General features: G+C 39.6%; 1 protein-coding gene across 2 annotated transcripts in view; it reads right to left on the bottom strand.

Annotated features, from left to right (window-relative positions):
- The window catches only part of rlim (ring finger protein, LIM domain interacting), a 55454-nt gene that overhangs the window by 20558 nt on the left and 12570 nt on the right, over positions 1-22326 (bottom strand). For both annotated transcript variants that reach the window (XM_072595433.1, XM_072595434.1), the window contains exons 2-3: positions 13164-13369; positions 2817-2924 (exon numbers count right to left, since the gene is read on the bottom strand). In XM_072595433.1, coding sequence (XP_072451534.1) covers positions 2817-2924; positions 13164-13347 — 292 coding nt within the window. In that variant the 5' untranslated portion in view covers positions 13348-13369. The remainder of the gene's footprint in view (positions 1-2816; positions 2925-13163; positions 13370-22326) is intronic.

Below are 22326 nucleotides of genomic sequence, written 5' to 3'. Positions count from 1 at the left end.
TCCACTGATGCCAAAGATAGTGTTATTAAAGTTTGGGATGCTCAAGAGTTCAGAATTAAGAGCACAGATACTCAAGAGGATTTTTGGCCTGGAGGAGATTATGGATATGGAGCAGCTGACATCATAGAGGGGTCTGATACAAGATGAGAGTTTTGCAAACAAATGTTTTGAACCAGCAAACACATAGGTGAACAAGCATAGATGCTTGAATAGGATGGGGCAACATAGGCCATGGGCAGAATTTGGATAATCTCAAATTTACAGAAGGTAGAAAACGGGAGGTGGCCAGGAGTGCTCGGTAGTCAATTCCAGAGCTAACAAAGATATGGATGTAGCAGATGGGTGATGGAAGGGCAGATGTGGACAATGTTTTACAGCTAGAAACAGGCTATCTTAATGTGCTGTGGATGTAGGAGGTGGTCAGAGGATCAAAAATGACATTTAAGTTTGTGAACAATGTGGTTCAGGCTCAAAATCACCAATGACGGGAGTTTGATGGTGGGGCCTGAAAATAAATGCTTTCGTCTTCTCAATATTTAGTTCAAGAAAATTTCTATTTAGCTACTACTGGTTGTAAACAAAATCCTTAAAAATGGAGAGAGGAGCTATCAAAAGTGATGGTGAGGTAGAACTGAGTGTGGAAACTGACACCGTATTTTCCAATGATGTGAAGAAGCAGCATGCTGATGAGAAACAAGATGGGGCCAAGGATTGATCCTTGGGGAAAACCAAAGATAATTTGGCGAATAGGGAAAAATGATACTGCTGGCGATTTTCTCCCCTTGATGAGCTGGAGAGGAATGGAAACAAGCAAATGCAGCCTTCTCTAGGTGAGGAAGGTGGAGAGGCCTTGGAGGGAGCTGCTATGAGCCTACCATGTCAAAGGTTTTTATACATAAAGTTGAGAAGGTCAAAAGGAAGATTGTTTTCACTCATCAGCCATAGGATGTCATTTGCCCCACATAGAAGAGTCATGTTATATGTAGCAAAAACAAAAATCTGATTGGGGGCATTCAAACCTTGCTTTCTAAGAAAGATACACATCAGATAGGAAGCAAACATCTTGTTCAAGGATTTTAGCATGAGGAGATAGAAATTCGTAGCTCACAAGGATACAGCCTTCAAAGATCGGTTGATTAGGAGTGAAGATATCAGCTTTTAACAACTGGGGAACAGTATTTGATGGAACACACTTTGTTGTTTCACATGGTATTTGGATCATCCAGGTAAGAGCATAGCATGAAAGGTTTTTGGTATCTATGTGGCTTAGAGGTAAGTTTCTGGGAATGACCAGAATCAGAGTGAAACTACATTGATAAATATTGTTTCTTTCTAAAGGTGTCTAACGTGTCAACAGTAATAACAAGCAAACAGCCCCCAGTGCCAAACTAAAAGTTGATAAATCTTAAATATTGCATGACTGGACAAGGTACTGTAAGATTGGTGACTCTCATCTAAAAATTGTCATCTTTGAGCATTTCCTATCAATTTTGTGTTCAACAGCATTGAACAACAACATAATTTGCCCAATTACTTTTTTCAGTCTTCTATTACCAATCATACAGATCACTGATTTTAGTGGGTTGATGTATTCTGCAGTGTTTCAGCCTCTGGCAAACATTGATATCAAGAGTGTTCAGCACTGCTTCAGAAGTCCTTTGAAAGTATTAGTTGCAGTATATTTACAAATGACAACAGTAGTTCAACTGTATCTGTGCTAAAGTGCTAATTTTGTGCCCCAGTTCCCTTTTGTGTGTTTTTCAAATAACTATTTAGCCATTTGGAGATTTGGATACTGATAACTGTTGCCTTAAGACCGGATGAACACCTGCTTGTAAACAGGTTTGTGAACAGGCCAACATCTTCAATTAACTCATTTTGTTAAATCAGACATGCACCAAGATGGACAATATTATCCCCTTAACATTTGTTCTCAGATTTTGCCAACTGATCCAGAAAGCTAAATTCCTTAGAAAGTTCCAGCGTGGAAATCCTGAAAAAGAAATCGTGGACTGGCCGTTTTTGGAAATCCAAAACAACTTATGAGTTAAAACCAACGAGAATTATTTGTGGAAAAGCTATACATTTTGCCAACTTGCAAGGACACCATAAAAAGAGTAAGTCAACATAGCCTTGGTAACCATGGTGAAATAAATAGGCTCAGTGGTTTAAGATGGGACTTCAAAGAAGGCAGCAATATCTACTTTACATTGTCACAATTTCCATGTGCTAATAAATTAAGAATCCTCCACATCCAATCCAGCCAAGCATTATCCGACAAAAATGTGGAGGATACTCAAGTTAAACATCTTATTTTGAAAGCACGAATATAGATGTGATGGTCAGTTCAGAGATGGTACAATTTAGCTTTTTCTTCTGGATATTGCATGAATTTGAACAGTGAGCAAGAGACAGTGTCAGCTCTTGCACTCCTGAAGAACAAAAGGTTACTTAGAGGAAAGAATGGATACTGGTGGGAAACTTAGCCTGACCACAAAACCGATTAGTTAGTCCTGAAGACAGAAATTGTCAAAAAGGTTAATTGTCCAAATTCTACTTCAAGCTGGAGGAAGAGGGACAGGGTTCCAGGATGAAAATTTTTATGGTTAAGCCCTGCCAGGGAAACAGAAGCATCAGATTGTAACATTTGAGTAATGTATTGTCATCAGTAAGCTTAAATAATGTTGCTAACATATTTTTCTTCTATGCCCCGTGCATATTATGTTGACTCCAAAGACACGGCAAGTGGAAAACTGCCAGAGTTCTTACATTAAATTTATACACCACACAGGTGGCACCACTATTTAATTGCCTACCTCTGTTGTCACCAGAGCCTTCACTTCTCCGAGTATCAGGGTTGTTCTGAATAACGCCGTCCTTCACCTGCTGTAAACGCCTGCTAAGTTCCTCTTCTGTAACTTCCCCTTCAAAATACAATGAGGACAAGTACCATGAACACTGCCAGTAAATTGGAACATACATTTTGGTGACTGACTTATACCCAGGAGTCACAGTCACTGAGAAGAAACTGTCTTTTCATTTGTGATTCAGCAAAATTGAGCGTCCATCTTCTGTTCTTGAAAGCACTGTCTCTTAATAGGTTACAATGGTGCAGGATCCAACAACTCTGCTAACTAATCATTCATTTGAACCATAACAGCATTGCGTTAATCAACTAAAAAAAATGAACCATAGACAAGCCTGACATCTAAACTCATGCACACTTTTTACCAACAAGATGGTCTATATTGCGAGCAGCACTGGCAATTCTTACTGCTTAACTCTTTCTGGACACAGGTACCAAGGCCAATCTCAATGATGTAATTACTTCCCCAGTTGAGATTAGTTAATTAACATAGATTGGGAATTAAAACTGATACCCTCAGGCCTTTTATGGATTGCATTGTGAGAGGCACAAATTTTAATCACTAAGCCTCTGTAGCCAATGCACATGCTTTTCCAACAATTTCTAATCTAAATTTTTATTACGTGCAAAATACAATGATGTTCTCCAAACACACCAAATAACATAGAACAATCTTCCTTCTTAACCAGGGCAGAATTAATGCATTCTGAATAAGTAAATTAAACACTTTTACTGCTGAATAATATTTTCTATTATTAAAGTCCTTTCAAGCCTCTCTTTCAGGAAACTTGGCATATGAATTACTCAAGTCTGATCACCTCTGGTAAATGGTGGATGATTGGTATTAATCCCATCAATGGGACTTTGCAGAAGATCATAGATGAGACACTCGGAGGGGTAGCTGAGCAGCCGTCTAATTTCTGCTTTCTTACTCTAACTAGAACAGAAATTTTTTAAAACAAAGCAGAGTCATCTCAGGAACACATTTTAGTATGTTCTGCTACAGGAACTAAGCTTTGTGAAATCTAAAATTTCTCAAAAGATTAGACATCAGTAGCCACATCATAGAACATAGGGCCTGTACTGCGCTGTAACATTCTTCGACCCTCGATGTTGCGTCAACCTGTGAAAATAATCTGATGCCCATCTAACCTACAACGTTCTATTGTTATCCATATGTTATGCCCAATGCCCATTTAAATGCCCTTAACGTTCACGAGTCTACTACTGTTGCAGGCAGGCCATTCCACGCCGTTACTTCTGAATGAAGAAATCACCCTTAATATCTATCACCCCTCAATTTAAAGCTATGTCCCTTGTGTTAGCCTTCACCATGAGGAAAAAGGCTCTCACCCTATCTAACCCTCTGATTATTTTGTACGTCTCAATTAAGTCATCTCTCAACCTTCTCTCCAACAAAAACAGCCTTAGTTCGCTCAGCCTTCCCTCATAAGACCTTCCTACCACACCAGGCAACATCCTCGTAAATCTCCTCTGAATCCTTTCCAAAGATTCCACATCCTTCCCATAATGCAGTGACCAGAACTGCACGCAATACTCCAGGTGCGGCCTTACCAGTGTCTTGTACAGCTGAAGCATGACCGTGTGGCTCTGAAACTCCATCCCCCTACAAATGCCAACACATCATATGCCTTCTTAACAACCCTATCAACTTGGGTGGCAACCTTTAGGGATTTATACACCAGGACATAGACATCTCTGTTCATCTACACTTGCAAAGAATTTTACTATTAGCCGAGTACTCTATTCCTGTTATTTCTTCCGAAGTGAACTCTCACTTCTCCGCATTAAACTCCATTTGCCACTTCTCAGCCCAGTTCTGCATCTTATCTAAATCCTTCTGTAACCCACAACATCCTTTGGCACTATCACAACTCTGTCTTAGTGTCACCCGCAAAATTTACTAACCCATCCTTCTACGCCCACATCCAGATCATTTATAAAAATGACAAACAGCTATGGCCCCAAAACAGATTCCTGCGGCACACCACTGGTAACTGAGCTCCAGGATGAATACTTCCCATCAACGACCACCGTCTTCTTTCAGCTAGCCAATTCCTGATCCAAGCAATTAAATCACCTTCAATCCCGAAACTCTGTACTTTGTGCAAAAACCTACCACACAGAACCTTATCAAATGCCTTAGTGAAGTCCATATACACTACATCACCAGCTTTACCTTCAACAACTTATTTTGGCACCTTCTCGAAGAACTCAATAAGGTTAGTGAGGCATGACCTACTCTTCACAAAACCGTGTTGACTATCTCTAATCAAATTCTTCCTTTCCAGACGATTATAAATCCTTTATCTTATAACCTTTCCCAACACCTTACTCACAACCAAAGTAAGGCCCACTGGCCTATAATTACCAGGGTTGTCCCGACTCCCCTTCTTAAACAAGGGAACAACATTTGCTATCCTCCAGTCTTCTGGCGACAATGATGACAAAGATCAAAGTCAAGGGCTCTGCAATCTTCTCCTTGGCTTCCCAAAGAATAAGTAGTTAAATCCCATCTGGCCCAGGGATCTTATTTATTTTCAGATCTTCCAAAATTGCTAAAACCTCGTCTTGGTCAACCTCAATCCCATCTAATCTTGTAGCCTGCATCACCGTATTCTCACTAACATTGCCCTTTTCAAATGTGAATACTGACAAAAAGTATTCATTAAGCACTTCCCCTATGTCATCAGATTCCACACACAACTATCTTTGATTGGCCTTAATCTTACTCTAGTAAATTCTTATGAGAATGCACTTCTAACTACTAGTTGTCATATTAATCCTTAGCCTAAGAACACTCAACATTACTGATTCACTGATCAACAAATGCCATTCTTTATTACTTACCCATTTAAACTCTTTCAACGTTTAAATACCTCTCTAAGCCACTTAAATCTTTCTGCTCCAACAAGTACCGTTCCAGGCAAAACTTATCATAACTACATATACTGCAAACTCTAGAAAATAGGTTTGCCTTGTGAAAACAAGCATTATGTCTACAGCAAATGATGCTAAAGCAGCTTGCACACAGATATAAATCACACACAACATTCTTACATTTTCATAAAGAATATGTCTTGGCTAAAAATCAAAAACTGCAAATGGATTATTTTATGTGTTAGAATAAACTTGATGCTACTTCACAGTTAACATTTTGGTTCACATTCTCTAGATTGCAAGCAGCTAGTGTCTGTTGTCCTGCCAGAATTAAGGTAGTCATTCCAGCATTTCAAACACTCACCACAAATGGTGAATGAAGAAATAAGTTTTACTTTCGCTGTAAAATAGTACCTAGTCATGCACCAAAACAATATTATAGACAATGAGGGCATCACCTCTTCAAATTTAAAGAGCAACTGACTTTGATGAAGTGACTAACACTTAACACACAAGCATACAATTCATTTTACCCCAATGTACCAAAACATTCCAAATGACAGTAGAAGCCTCAATAAAGATTGTAGTCTCCCAAAGAGAATATACTTTATTCCCTTTAAAAATGCAGGGTAAATATTCTTCCTTGCCTCCACTGGCAGCACCAAGCATATGAAAATCACACCGAAGTATACAGAACAGAATGAGAGATATCAGTACATAAATCTTTGCATGAAATGCTTTTACTTTCAAGTTTTTACACCAAGTAGATTTCTCTTAAACCTTTCAGATATCAGCATGCATACTTACCATACATATTTACCTTTCAATCCTCTCACTCTTCAACATATCATATTGTGCTCCACATGCCAGCCACCTGACTTAAAATTTTGTGGTATCATACTGATCCCACTATCCAGTGTTGACCCACTGCCCTGGCTAGACTCTTCACACGACCTGAAAGTTGAACTGTGCCCTGGTCAGCTCACTCTTGATCTGTGAGCTAAAAGCTACCCCCTGTGGAGGAAATCAGAACAGAGACAGAGGGAAACAAAAAACAGACAAAAAGCTGAACCAATAAAAAAAAGAGCAAACTAGCACACGTAAAAGGGATGGCTGCAAGAAGAAAGCAGCACACACAAACAAAAAGCAAAAATAGAAAGAGTGTATTCTCAGACACGTGAGCAACATTGGGAAAGAGAAAGAAAAGATCTAATTTTTTTGAGAAACTTGGTTTTTTTGTCATACTTCATGCCCATTGGATAGAAGACCATAAGACATAAGAGTGGAAATAAAGCCATATATCTTCAAGGTCTTAGCACCAGCTTATTTCAAAACCATTTCTCAGGGTCCAAATTTCAAGTTTCATCCAGGTGTACTTTTTTGCACAAACTACACTTGCAGTTTTCTCAGTGTAACTTTCAGAAACTGCCCTACGTATAGAGAAAGCGCACACTTTGCCTGACCCAGACTTACTATATCCTGTCACCATACATGATTTTCAGATTAAAAGTTGATTTTCAAAAGCTTGTCAGGCAAAGAAGAACTGGCGATCCTTAACTTTTTTGTTGATAACTGGAAACATTCCTACGTATGATAGCTTCAAGACATAGATATACACAAGAACAGTGATTTTAGTATCTGTAAGGATCCTAGGAACATTGCAGTGAGTAACACCTTCTGACTGCCCAAAGTCTGTCCACTATCTACAAGACACAAGTCAGGAGTAGGAGGAAATATTCTCCTTTTGCTTGAATGGGTGCAGCTCCAATAACACTCCCAAGAAGCTTATCACCACCCAGAACAAAGCAGTACCCTTGATTGGCACATCCACATGCAACTGCTCTCTCCACCACTGACATCAGAAGCAATGTGTACTATTTACAAGATGCACTTCAGAAATTTAACGACAGATGTTATCTAGATTACGTGTTTGTTTATGGGCGTTGTGGTTGGAGAATTCCTAGAGGCCTGCCACTCCAACCACAACGCCATAAACAAACACATAGATCTAGATACCATCTATCAACCCCTCAGAAAACGAACAAGAAATGACATCACCACAAACCCCAGGAACTTCATCCAGGACAAACATATAAATAGAAAACAGGAGACAACAGCTTCACTTCACTTGGAGGTCACCACTGATGATGTTACCTAGCCAGGTAATGAAACATCTGGATACCAAACCTACAGCTCAGTGAGCAAACCTACACCCTAAACCTCAACCTGAGCTACAAACCTTCATAAACCTTGCAAAAACCAGTTTAAAAAAAAACAAGGAAACAATACCAATTCAAATATTTTTGCAAATGATTTTGACCATGTTTCACTTTCTGCATAAACAGTTAAAACATTGGAATATTTCTTGCAACACATTATAAAGATGGCAAAATTCACAATGGGTAACTGTGAAGCTCTGCTTGAAAGGTCAGTGTTGTCAGAGTCCAAAGGCCCTCATGGGAATACTAAGACTCAAGCTCATGGAACTTTCCACAGTGATTATTACCTGAATAAAAGCCAAAATTAAAAGACAAACAATATTACTGTAAATCCCAGTATTGGTGTTTAATTACTGACAGCAAGATTGGCCATTCACAAAGCCCACCAAGACCTGCTATTTATAAGCATCACCCTTAACAATGGCAAGCTACCAAAGCGAAGAAATCCCCAAATACCTGGAAATGTTTTAAAACAAAGTCAAACAGAAAGCTGTTCAAATTATAACAAAAAGGATTGTTGGGAAGTTGCTGTGTTCTTTGCATAACATTTAGTAGTGGCTGTTAGATTTAAGTTAGTCCCAAAATATATTGCTATCTACATTTTGCACATAAGAAATTAGATATGGAAGTCTGACCTAATTCCAGAACAGGGTGATTCTTGTGGGGAGGGTCACATTTTGATTTTTCTCTTCCAACAAGGGCTCGTGAGCAAATTTCAGAGGGATAATGCTTGTCACAATATTAAACATAAATTTCATCAAAAAATTCAAAAACAATAAATTGATCATTTAAATGAATAATTATTGGAAATGACCACTAAAACACACGATGCAGCAAAAGCTCAATAAAAGAGTGAATTTTAATTTTATTGTTGAGACGCTGAGCTAGAGAAAAACAAAACAGCTCTGCCATGATCACGAGGGAAGGTGCATTGACTGGGGTTGAGCTAAGGAGTTAGGTTTAAATAATGCTGACCTTGGGTCGTCTTTGGTAGGGCACATTTCAAGTTGGCCTCTGCGGAATGCACAGATAAGTGGGGGTTAAAGAAGAGTTGAATTTCAGTCCAGGGTTTCCTCCTCACTCAAATCTGTTTTCCTTTCCCCCTTTCTCTCTCACTTACCTCTTTCGCTCACTTCTACATGTCACCCCACCCCACCTCCTAACACACACAGGCACTTATCCCTCTCTTTCTGTATGGCTTATTCTGCTCCTTTAACTTTCAAGAAAATAATTCATGGGGAACTGTGCTTCAAATATTTCCATCATTACCACTTCACCAGTTGAGATTAAAGTGGTTTAACAAGCCACATTCAAACATCACAATATCCCCACCCACCAAAACCATATTTAAATATAGACTTAATAATTATTAACTATTTTTAAAAATATTTAATAGAAAGAAAGAATAATTTGTGGCAGAGACCCATCGGCCTGACTATCATTTCTCCCTACGCTGCTCACCTTTATGGCCTGACTTTCTTTTAATTCACACTTGGGATATGGGCAACACTGGCTTGGCCAGAGTTTAGTCTACCCCTAAGTGTCCTTGAGAAGATAGTGGCGAGCTGCTTTCTTGAACTGCTGCAGTCCAAGGGCTGTCAGTAGACCCACAATGCCACGAGAGAGGGCATTAAGATTTTGACAGTGATATTAAAGAAACAATGAGTTATTTCCAAGCCAAGATGGCGAGTGGCTCTGGAGGGGAAGTTGCATGGTTCCCATGTATCTTTGGTCCTTGTCCTTCTAGATGGAAGTGGTCATGGGTTTGGAAGTGCTATTTTCAGGGCTTTAGTAAACTTCGGCGGTCCATCTTGTAAATGGGATATGCTGCTTCTGAGTGTCAGCAGTCGAGGAAGTGAATGTGGTATAAATCAAGTTGGCTGCTTTGTTCTGCTTGCTCCCAAGTCCCTTGAATTCTGTTGGAGTTGCACACATCCAAACAAGTGGACAGCATTCCATCACACTTATAACTTATGCCTTGTAAATTGTCAATAGGCTGTGGAGAATCAGGTGATAAGTTATTCGCTGGAGTATGCCCAGCCTCTGACCTACTTTTGCTGGTCCAGTTCAGTTTCTGATCAATTGCAACCCCCCTCCCCAGGATGTTAATAGTGGGGCGTTCAGTGCTGGTAATGCCAAATATCAAGGAACATTGGTTAGGTTGTGTTTAACTGCGATGCCATCGCCTGGCATATAAATAGCACAGATGTTACTTGCCACTTTTCAGCTCAAGCTTGGACATGAACTGCTTCTGTATCTGATGGGTAGCAAACGGTGTTGAACATTCCATAATCATAAGTGAAAATCCCACTTGAATTAGAATTAGAACCCCAACAATGTGGAAATAGACCCTTTGGCCCAACACGTCCACACCGACTCTCCGAAGAGTAATTCAGCCAGACCCACTCCCCAACTCTATATTTACCCCTGACTAATATATCCAGCCTACACACCCCTGGACACCATGAGCAATTTAGCATGGCCAATTCACCAAAACTGCACATTTTTGGATTTCTGACCCTATGATGGAGAGAAGATTGTTGATGAAGCAGCTGAAGATGGTTGGGTCTTGGACACAATGCTGAGGAACTAAGAGCTCTTGTGGTGCAGTTGTAGTGTTCCCAACTGTGAGCCAGGAAGCTCAGGTTCAGGTCCCATCTGCTCTAGATGTGAATAGTACCTCTGAACAAGATGATTAACAATATATACACCACTGAACTGAAGGCACCTGTAGCACAGTGGTAGCGTCCCTATCTTTGAGCAGGAAGGATACATTCAACTTTTATCTACTCCGGTAGTATGTCATAACATTTTTGAACAGCTGAATAGAAAATATTTATCCTAAGCAACTCCAGCAGAGATGTCCTGGAGCAGAGATGATTAACCAACTACCAAAACCCATCTACCTTTGTTCTAGGTATGAGTGCAACTGGTGGAGAATTTTTCCTGATTCCACTAACTCCAAATTTGGTAGGATTCCTTGATGTCAGACCTGGTCAAATGCCGCATTGATGGCAAGGGCAGTAACTTTAATCTTCCCTGGGTATTCGGTTCTTTTGTCCACGATTATATAGGGGCTGTAATGAGGTCAGGTGCTGAGTGGCCCTGGTGAAACCCAAACTGATCAGTGAACAGGTTATTGCTTAGCTGGTGCTGCTTGACAGCACTATGACATTTTCGAATACTTTATGAATAACTAACAGATTAAGAGATGGTAATTGGCTAGGTAGGCGTTGTCCTGCTTTTTGTCTACAGGATATACCTGTAGCAGGTATACACCGTCCTATATACAGTATCCCTCTGCCATTAGACGGTCATTGTTCTTTCCACATCATATGACGTTCATCACCTTCCCATCTTCCTTAAAAATCCTCAAGAGTCACCCATTCCCAGACCTAACAGCAGATTTAACAGCATTGATCAACACTTTGGGTTGCTCACTGCTCCTCTAATCACAGACAGATTCTCTCCCATTTTTGCTCCTGATAGGTTCACCAGTAAGCCTGCAACAGTGCACATTAAGGGAAAGGCCATCTGATCGGAGGAGCAGCACTTCGCGAAATCCTCCACACATTCTTACCTATAGTATGCTCTGGCTTCAAACAACACACAAGACAGAAAAAAAACAATGCAAAGAACAATTAACATGCACTTAAAATCATTATTTTCCTGATTATTACCCTTCTCACGTAAGGGCATGCAATTAATAATTGAAAATCTTATGAATGGGCTGTAAATTAGTCTATCAGTAAAACAGATGTCAGGGTGTATGAAACACTCTGGAGTACCATGTCATCTGCAAACTAAGTTGGGCACCTCTACTCTAAACATCATGCCTTAAATGATAACTTTGCTAGAGCCAGCTGGCGGTGTAGATAGAGGACGACACAATTTATGGTTATCAGTTTGATCTCTTAACTGTTACGATTTCTTGTCTGTGACAAAACAATATTTGCAACAATAGTAAAATTTGTTCCATTGCAGCTAATAACTCACTCAACTCAATTTTGAGTGTAAAAGCCTTTGTATGAAAGAAAAACTTGAAAAGAAATGGAAACATATTAGCAAAGTTATAGAACAGTAAATGCTCAATCTTTAGTAAAAGTATTGTCTCCCAATTCTGCAGATTTGTTATGCAATTGTTGGGTAGATGCCATCAAAATGTATAAAAGAAAAATACTTTAAAAATTCATTCACAGAATGAGGGCACTGTTGGCTACACCGGTATTTATTACCTATTCCTAATAAATCAGAGGACAGCCACATTGTTTTGGGTCTGGAGTCACGTATAGGCTAGACTAGGTAAGGAGGACAGTTTTCTTCCCTAAAAGACATCAGTGAAGCAGATGTGATTTCCTGACAACTGATAATGGTTTCATGGACATCATGTGACTCCTAATTCCAGAATTTATTGAATTCAAAATCTACTATTTGCCGTGGTAAGATTCGAATCTGGAACCGCAGGACATTACCTGGGTCTGTGGATTCCAGCAATCAGACCACCAGGCCATTTCCTTCCATTAACACTACTTTCCAGAACAAAAGGAAAATCACTCTCCAGCAGTTATATCTCCTTTTTATCCAACCTCTACTATTTTCTTTGCAATGTTCACTCGGACACAAGCAATGGCATGGAAAGCCAGCTTGGAAATGATGGTATTGTACATTCACAGTCAATACTTGGTTTGGGGCAGGGGGAAAACAATAAAATGCAGTGTACCAGCTCTCCTTCAAAACTATGAAATTTTAAAGCATTCTACAAGTCTACTTCCAATTGAAAATTCTCAGAACTTTTGATTATTCAAAGTATTCAAAATTGAATCTATTATTGATAAAAACCTACAATTTTGCGAGGAACACATGCAAACCTACAAAGCTAGCTACTCTCAACATCTATTGACCATTAACAAAAGCATTCACAAAGTGATTGAGTGATTCTATCTATAGTAACAAGAGTACCAGCCTATACCTAAACCTCCTTAATATAAGATAACAGTTCAATAATAGAGGAAATTCAAACTCCATTGAGTGTTTCAATAAAAACGAAGTCTAAAATTACATTTCCTGTCTAGATATCACTGTACAGCACAAAACCAGTGAGGCAGTGACATATTTTTATATCTTCATTAAGCTTTCTCAGAAAATACGGATATTCATTTTTTGTTAAGGTTGCCCACCTGGTGTACCAAACAGGTTATTATCCCTCATCAGCCTGTACTCCTCTTCACTCAGGTTATTGACAAAATGATAGAAGGCTTCCTCCCGATCCAGGCGGTCTGACTGACGCCTGCGCTGATCTTCGTTAGAAGACTGAGTATCAGCCTGATCATTTCCTCCATCTTCATTAGCAGCATTTTCCATAATGAGATAAAACAGATTTTACCTAGAGAGAACGGTGTGAAAACAGGATTGTAATGTATATGTTTTAATATTATACTTGATCCCAGCTATCAATTTCACATTTTCCTGTCAGCACTTTAATTCCCTAGTAATGCTATAAAACACAAAAACAAAGCCAAGTACTCGCAATGTCATTGTTACTCCAGCCTTGATTTAGTAATGTAGTACACTCATTTCCTGAGACAGACAGACACTCTACGTTCACATCACGTTACTTAAATCCCATATTGCGGGTAAATTCTTGTCATGCAGTGGCAGTATTCCTGGATCATAAGCACCAAGTTCAAGTTACATTAATAACCACAAAAACTGAGTTAATAATGTTGCCAAACAGGTTATCAACTTGTAAAATCTTCTGATATGGCTTTGGTAATTAAGAGATTCCAGACCAGCCATCTGCAAAAACAATGGTAAGCTACTGTAGTCCCTCGCCAATCTTGGACCAATACAGAAACACAAAGTCACCAATGCCCATTCAGTGCATGGCAATTGAAAGGATTTATAAAGATAGCAAAGCAAGAGAATGTGAAAGTAAGAGAGAGAGAGAGAGAGAGAGAGAGAGAGAGAGAGAGAGAGAGGGAGGGAGAGAGAGAGAGAGAGAGAGAGAGAGAGAGAGAGAGAGAGAGAGAGAGGGAGAGGGAGAGGGAGAGGGAGAGGGAGAGGGAGAGGGAGAGGGAGAGAGAAAGAAAGTGCACAATACACAAAGAGGTGGTGAAGAGCTTTAGGGAAGGATATATACCTTGGGTTCTAGATATCTGAATGCATGGCATGGTGGAGAATGTGCAGGAATATACATTTGACAATTACAGGTAGTGATGGTACTGGAGCAACTCAAATCCTACTATAAGGACATAAGAAATAGGAGGTCATATCGGAGAATGTTCGGCCATTTGATAAGATCATGGCTGAAGTTCTACATCAACTCCCATTCGCCCACCTTAACCACAATTCTCAATTCCCTTAGTGCTCAAAAGTCTAACCAATGTCAGTCTTAGATATATTCATCCTCGACTTTCTGGAGTAGCAAATTCCAGAAGCTCTCAATTATCCCATGAAATAATTAAGTAGAATTCAGTTAATGTCACAGTACTTTCACGGGCTAACAAATTAGTATAAGGGGAAAACAAGAAGCCAACAAATTGTTAAAGACCTAAGCAGCTCAATGATGTTTAAAGATCGGAAATAGTATCCCATAGTCTGGACTTCACTTATTAGCCACACAACTGTCCAACATAAAAGGGGAAAGTGTGGGTTATCAAGCTGCAACAAAAGCAAGGGAATCTCCTTTCAAAGCAAAGCAAAGAATATTTTCTAGAAAAGGTTTTTTTTTCACCCAAAAAGAAACTGTCGTAGCTGGTGTTTGCAATTTAGTTCAACATTTGCCAAAGACCCCTTCTTTCAAATCCATCTTCGCCCTCAGAATTCTATTTACACCAACTATTCAGTACTGAACATCTTTCTGGATCTGTTTGCTACATCATGATATATCTGAGACTAGAAAACTAACTGCATCTTTCGCGAAAAGAAATCCTCAAAATGCCTGGATTTTAAGATTTTACAAAATATGAACTCCACACTACTTTGCAGGCCAACAGTGTTGGACAATAGACAATAGGTGCAGGAGTAGGCCATTCTGCCCTTCAAGCCAGCACCACCATTCATTATGATCATGGCTGATCATCCTCAATCTGTATCCTGTTCCTGTCTTAGCCCCATGACCCTTGATTCCACTATCCTTAAGAGCGCTATCCAACGCTTTCTTGAAAATATCCAGAGACTTGGCCTCCACAGCCTTCTGGGGCAGAGCATTCCATACACCCAGCACTCTCTGGATGAAGAAGTTTCTCCTCAACTCTGTTCTAAGTGGTCTACCCCTTATTTTTAAACTGTGTCCTCTGGGAATGAATATGCACTGATTTAGTGTACACTAAAGCAGCAATGTTAGCAATGTTTCCATTTTCAATGCATCCAAAACTGATCATTCACATTTCAGTGATAAGAGCAAAAGGTTATTGTGTTCTGACCAAGTGTTCCCATCAGCAATCGAAGGGAATGCACCAATCAAGATCAAAACCTCCCCCTTCACTTATTTTGTAATTCAAAACTGTTGATTGATATCCATATAAAAGGCAATTGCGTATGAACTTCTACCTGAAAGAATTTTGATCAGGACTCCCTAGTGTCTTACAGCTGATAAAATGGGTTTGCTTTCAAAAAGAATGGCCTAGCATTATCTTGATCTGTCACTGTACAGACTTGTAACCAAAACTTAGTTACTTCAGATTGAAATCAAAAGAAAACACAATGACTGTCTGAAATATTACATAAATTAGTTGTAATGCACAAATTGATTATTTTCATTTTACATATCACATAGCTTTATGTTTGTGGTTAGACACCTCTGAATCCAGAAATTGAAACTTTTGTGTAAAGCCATCTCATCCATCACTATGTATAACATTCAGTCTAGACTACCGTAGCCACACTTAAAAGATCAATCTTACGAACTCTCTAGAGCATATGAAATTCTGAAGCAATGGGTATCCAAATAATTTATTTTGGGTTTTAGGCAATATTTACAGAACAGATTATTTGAAAAGGGACATTTCTGTCAAAATCAATTTTCCTCGTCTCATCTTGTCCAAGGAGTACTGGTCTTGCTCCCAATCACTTTGTGCTCTTAAGTGTTTGCTCCTGACTTCACTTTTTATGTAAAATATTGATGCACATCCTCATGCTCCACTCAAAAATTCTAATCACCTTGCTTGGCATGCAAGTTAGACTCAACAGACCTCAATATGATTTGCCAATTTCTACATTTTCTGGAACACGAAGCAGAAAATAATGTATTCTTCAGTTATGTCAGGACAAGCTTCTTCAAATATTATTTACTGAAATAATTGCTTACAGTGAAGAATTAAGTAGTAAATTCTGTAGGTCTCATATCTTAAGGATCTTGGGAGATGAAACACTGAGTAACGAGTGCAAACTTGGTTAGGAATTCAGGAGTGTGGAAAATTCAGAATTGAAGTCAAAGTAGTTAGCCTAAATTTACATTCAAATAGGCTCTACAAATGCAGAGTAACTGGATAAATTCTTAACTGCTGTAAGCAACAGTACATGACAGCTTTGCACTGGTTTTCATATCTTCTAAACTTGATTTAATTTGCAGTAATGGGAACAATTCCTCCAGGTAAGAGGTCCAAAGATGCATTTTGTTGCGAGCTTCTCTGTGTCTGTATATTGAGTAGATTACCACATTCAAAAATACATTGAATTTACATGGGAGCATACTGGTCAATTCAATTAATCAGTCTCAGCATTAATAGTTTGAAGTGTTCTTGAAGAATGCCTATTATCAGCTCTGGATTTGCCTTTCACTAGCTAGTACACAAATCCTACTCTCACTGTTTAAACAATTTAACCTCTATTTTTAATCCTGCAATAACATTTTTACTCCTATTTACAACACTGCCTTCCAGATACTCCAAGGCTAAAGACAACCAAGCTCATGCAAAATTTTCTTGTAACTTAGAACTCATCCTATGAATCTTTTCTACTCAAACACAATGGAGAGATCAAAAGGAGGATGCAAGGAGATTTCCATGTATTTGCCCACTTGCTCAAATCATGTAGCAGCTTTAATACAATGGCAAGTTATATATATGTGTCAAAAAACAGAGTATTATTTCAATGATGCTATATTGGGAAGGATGGACATATAGAGTGATCTATCTGGGTGTCTTTGCACACCAGTCAAATAAAAGTATTCCGACAGGTGGAGTAAGCAATTAGAAAAGGTAAATAGTTCAGAAGTAGTGATGTCTTACTGCAGTACTACACCTGGAATAGTGTGTGCAGGCTTGGTCTTCCCACCGAAGAAACAAAGGAATGCAGCAGAAATTCACTTGGCTGATATAGAGGATGGAAGGACTAACCTATGAGCAGAGACTGGGTCTGTAATCAGCAAGGGTCAGAAGAATGAGGGAGAGCTGATCGAAACATGTAAAATTTTAATAGGGCTGGACACACTAGAGGCTGGGAGGATGTTTTCTTGGTTGGGGCAGTCTTGAACCAGGGTGACAATCTCAAGTTACAGGGCGAAGGGTTTTGAAATGTGTGGACGTGCATGCAGTGGTAGGTAGCGATCGCGTTGCATTCTCTACCCTAAAAGGCTGTGGAATCCAACCATTGGAGAGAGAGATTTTTAGATCTTAAAAGCATCAAGGGATTTGGGAGAAAGCAGGAAAATGGTTTGGGATAGAGGATCAGTCATGATCATATTGAACATCAGAGCAGACTCAAAGGATCAAATGGCTCACTTGTTCCTGGTTCTATGATATTAAAATGCCAGAAGCTGTGATCAAAACTGTCAATACAAATTTTATTTATATATTAAGTACTCTTGACATTAGTCAACTATAACTACACAATTAAAATTTTTGTATCCAGATTAGAATGCAACCAGATTAGAATGACACATTAGAATGTGTCATTTTGCTGTATGCAGTGTATTAATATGGGTAAATGCTGCTGGCAATTGTGTTCACTTTTGGGTGTGAAAAAGAATGCTGCAGTATACTGAGTACATTTCATAATAGACATGAAGAAATATTTTCTGTTGAGACTGAGACAACTCAGGCACACCTCAAACACCAGCTTGATCATTGATAACATGAATGGGGCTAGTCACAAACAAAGATTAACAGTTCCTCTGCTGCAAAAAGATGAGTTCTGTTTATTAGCAATTTGACCTATGAACTAAGATATCTAACACAATAAAAGTCAACGTTAGAACAGTTTTATCAAAAATGCCACAAGTTCTGTATGTTGAATAAGCCAAATCTTCTGGCTGCCCATATCTTGGTCTACAAGAATAAAATAGGAAGTTGGTGCCAATGACACCGAAAACAGTTATTGAGTTGCAACAGTGAAGTTGCTGTCAGCTGTGACATCTGGAGCATGATTTTTGTGGAGGGAATTGACAAATAATGGAAGCTTAAATTACAAGATTTTCTTTCCAATTGTTTAATTCCTGCAAACATTGTCAATAACAGTGCAACTAGCATCTTCACTTGGTGAAAACAAGCCAGCAGGTAACTGCCTTTCGCAATCACAGCAATACATAGGTTACCTTATTCAATCAAGATACTACTTTTTTTTAGGATACAACAAGTTTTATTGGTTTATAATTTGAAATTGTCAATATACCTTCGAACACACTGCGCACCACTGATAAGCAGATGGTAAAAGGTGAGAAGAGACCATCAGGCCTTAACAAACCTTTCCAATAAGACAAGCAAAAACCTGAAGTAAGTTCATGATCTCAAGACAATCAAGACGATCAAGATGTCCTGAATGTACTCCACTGAAAATTGCAACTATATTTATTTCATTTTAATTAGCCAATTGGAGAAATAACACAAGGTGTGTACATCCTTCAAGTACCAAGTTGGCTTAATTGATACTGGTTTCACCCGAGTCAAGAGGTCCTGGGTGTAGGCTCAACACAGATACTTAAAACAATAATCTACAACATCAATATAGAAAAAGAGCTGCAATGTTGGAGATAAGATGTTAAAACAAATTCTTCTTACATTTGCTCAAGATACCTTTGCAACATGTGAGAACTAGTAGTGAATTCTGCAAGATCCTGGTCAATCATCTCACTCAACAGCGCCACCAAAACATTTATGTTTTAGGTATCTCAGACGAGCAACTACAGTTGACGAGTGCTCTCAAAAATTGAGATTATGTCCATTGGAGTCAACTTAAAAGGTTTTTAAAATAGTCAAGAATTTTGATTTTGAAAAGGCATTATGAGGTTTGGAATCAGTGAAAAAGCCATTAATTTATCATCACCTCTGTTTCCTCAGGTACACTGTTTCTTTTGTAAATCAGCTTAAACCCACATCCTCTTGCTGAGGGCCTTTCTTACAGTGGATAGAACTACTCCCTATTTACTCCATTTAAGCTTTTCAGTTAGGCTGGAAGACTGGCTTGCAATGCAAAGTATGATAACGTGGGTTCAATTCCCGTACTAGCTGAGATTACTGTGAAGGATTTGCCTTCTCACCCTGATGTGTAGCACTAGGAAATCCAGAGATAGAACAAAGGATAGAACAGCACAGGAACAGGCCTTTTGGCCCACCAAGACCGCACTGACACATAATGCCTTTCTAACGACCTCCCCTCACCTTCACTGCTCCAAAGTAAACAACGTTATCTTGTCCAATCTCTCTGCTTTGACAAAGCTTTCTCTGGCATCATTAAAGCAAAAGACGTCAAAAACAAGAAACAAAATATGGAGGAGGCCAATCAGCATCTCAAGCCTGCTATGCCATTCAATAAGCTCAGGGCAGATCAGATTGTAGACTTAAAGCCACTTTTCTGCCTGACCCCTCCCTCCCTTTATTATCTGATCCATGACAGGTCATCTGGTAGTGGTATTCCCCTAATGTTTTTTAGCCCACAATTCTGTCCTTGCCAATATTTACTGTGCTCCATTACAGGTCCTTCAAACATTGATGCATCCCTTAAATATTTTGCCAGGACTTGCTCACCCTGCCACAGTACAATGCAACTTTCTCTTTACCTAACCTAGTCTTCCCAATGCCTTGACATCGAGGAACGTTACATTTTCAATGGACTGTTTGATTGAAATCAGGTCTCTTGTCCCATTCTAATACAGACCAATGCGGTGACATACGCCTATTTCCTAGCAATTTTATTTGCTACACTAACTGCACTTGCACAAATACACTTGGATCGTAATTGGCCTGACCCCTCCTAGTTCTGAACTAGTGTAATTTGTCTCTCCTAGTTCATTGGGCATGTTTTTCCTCTGATATTTCTTCCTGATGTTCACAACCTCTTAAAGTTAGTTTTAGACCAACACCCCTCAGCACAGTTAGGCTGGAAGACTGGCTTGCAATGCAAAGTATGATAACGTGGGTTCAATTCCCGTACTAGCTGAGATTACTGTGAAGGATTTGCCTTCTCACCCTGATGTGTAGCACTAGGAAATCCAGAGATAGAACAAAGGATAGAACAGCACAGGAACAGGCCTTTTGGCCCACCAAGACCGCACTGACACATAATGCCTTTCTAAACTAAAATCCTTTTATCTCATGCTGTCAGATCTCTCTATTCCCTCAGAGAAAGGGAGGACTGCAGATGCTGAAGAGCAGAGCAGAGCAGAGCGAGTGGTGCTGAAAAAGCACAGCAAGTCAGGCAGCATCCGAGGAGGAGAACAGACGTTTTGGGTAAGAGCCCATGCATACTGATGAAGGGCTCTTGCCCGAAACATTGATTCACCTGCTCCTCGGATGCTGCCTGACTTGTGCTGGTTCTCTGTCTATTACTATGCAATATCATTTTTGTATCTGCCTGCTATGAGGTACTGTAATGTTAAAAGATTAAAATGGGAACCTCTCTGGACAATGTAACATTAAAGGGTTAAACTACACTATCTTTGGGTGGGGACAATCATGAATTTTGGATGTAGGTTTGCGCACTGAGCTTGAAGGTTCATTTCCAGCTGTTTCGTTACCCTACTAGTAACATCTTCAGTGGGCCTCAGGCAAAGCACTGCTAAGAATTCCTGTTTTCTATTTGTATGTTTGGGTTGGTGAAGTCACTTCCTGCTCCTTTTCTCAGAGGGTGGTACCTGGGGTCTAACTCGATGTGTTTGTTGATAGAGTTCCGGTTGGAACGCCATGTTTCTAGGAATTCTCATGCATGTCTTTGCTTAGCTTGTCCTAGGATGGATGCGTTGTCCCAGTCGAAGTGGTGTCCTTCCTCATCCGTATGTGAGGATACTAATGAGAGAGAGTCATGTCTTTTTGCGACTAGTTGGTGTTAATGTATCCTAGTGACCAGTTTTCTGCTTGTTTGTTACAGTCCTTCCACGGAATTTTGTAAATGACATTAGTTTTGCTTGTCGTCTGTACAGGGTCTTTCAAGTTCAGATGTTGTTTTAGTTTGTTGGTGGGTTGTGGGTTACCATGATGCCAAGTGGTCCGAATAGTCTGGCAGTCATTTCCAATGACATGACCCCATCACTTACATACGGATGAGGAAGGACACCACTTTGACTGGGACAATGCATCCATCCTAGGACAGGCCAAACAAAGACACGCACAAGAATTCCTAGAAACATGGTGTTCCAACCGGAACTCTACCAACACATCGAGTTAGACCCCATCTACCACTCCCTGAGAAAAAGGAACAGGAAGTGACATCACCAACCCAAAGAAACCCAAACATTAAATAGAAAGCAGGAATTTTCAGCAGTGCTTCGCCTGAGGCCCACTAAAGATATTACTTAGTAAAATAACGAAACATCTGGAAATGAACCTTCAAGCTCAGCACGCAATCCTACATCCAAAACCTCAACCTGAGCTACAAATCTTCTCAAAACTTGCTACAATCATGAATGAACGTGGATGACTATTCATTGTAATTTACACTTCAACTAGACAGTCATTTGCTATTGTCAAGTTAAACTCTAAATCAATCTCTTCCATCCAGGAATGCTTTCTGGCCAAAGGTATGTCGCGCTTGTATTGTCTTGAGGAATCACTTAAGCCAAGAAATCATCTGCATAACGATTCCCCAGGATTAGGGCATTAGCATTAACTCCAAGGATGATCTCATCCTGCCACTATACCGGGGGTAACATGTGACTGTGAGTAACTGGTGATTGTCTTTAGTGGCATGTGACTGTGGGGAGTGGCCAGAGCATCTGCAGGCAAGGCCAACTGACCTGTATAAAGGGGATGTTTTTTCTTTGCTCAGGACCTCGCTGACTCAACCTTGCATGGCTGCAAAGGGGTCACCTAGCTCGTACAAGCTTTAATAAACTTTAACTCTTTGCAGAGGTTGGTGTATGCAAATTGCATCTCATGTGTGAAACCTTGGGAAAAGAACCTAACAGTA

Source organism: Chiloscyllium punctatum, chromosome 25, assembly GCF_047496795.1.
Source record: "Chiloscyllium punctatum isolate Juve2018m chromosome 25, sChiPun1.3, whole genome shotgun sequence".
NCBI lineage: Eukaryota > Metazoa > Chordata > Chondrichthyes > Orectolobiformes > Hemiscylliidae > Chiloscyllium > Chiloscyllium punctatum.
This window is presented reverse-complemented; position numbering and strand designations above follow the sequence as displayed.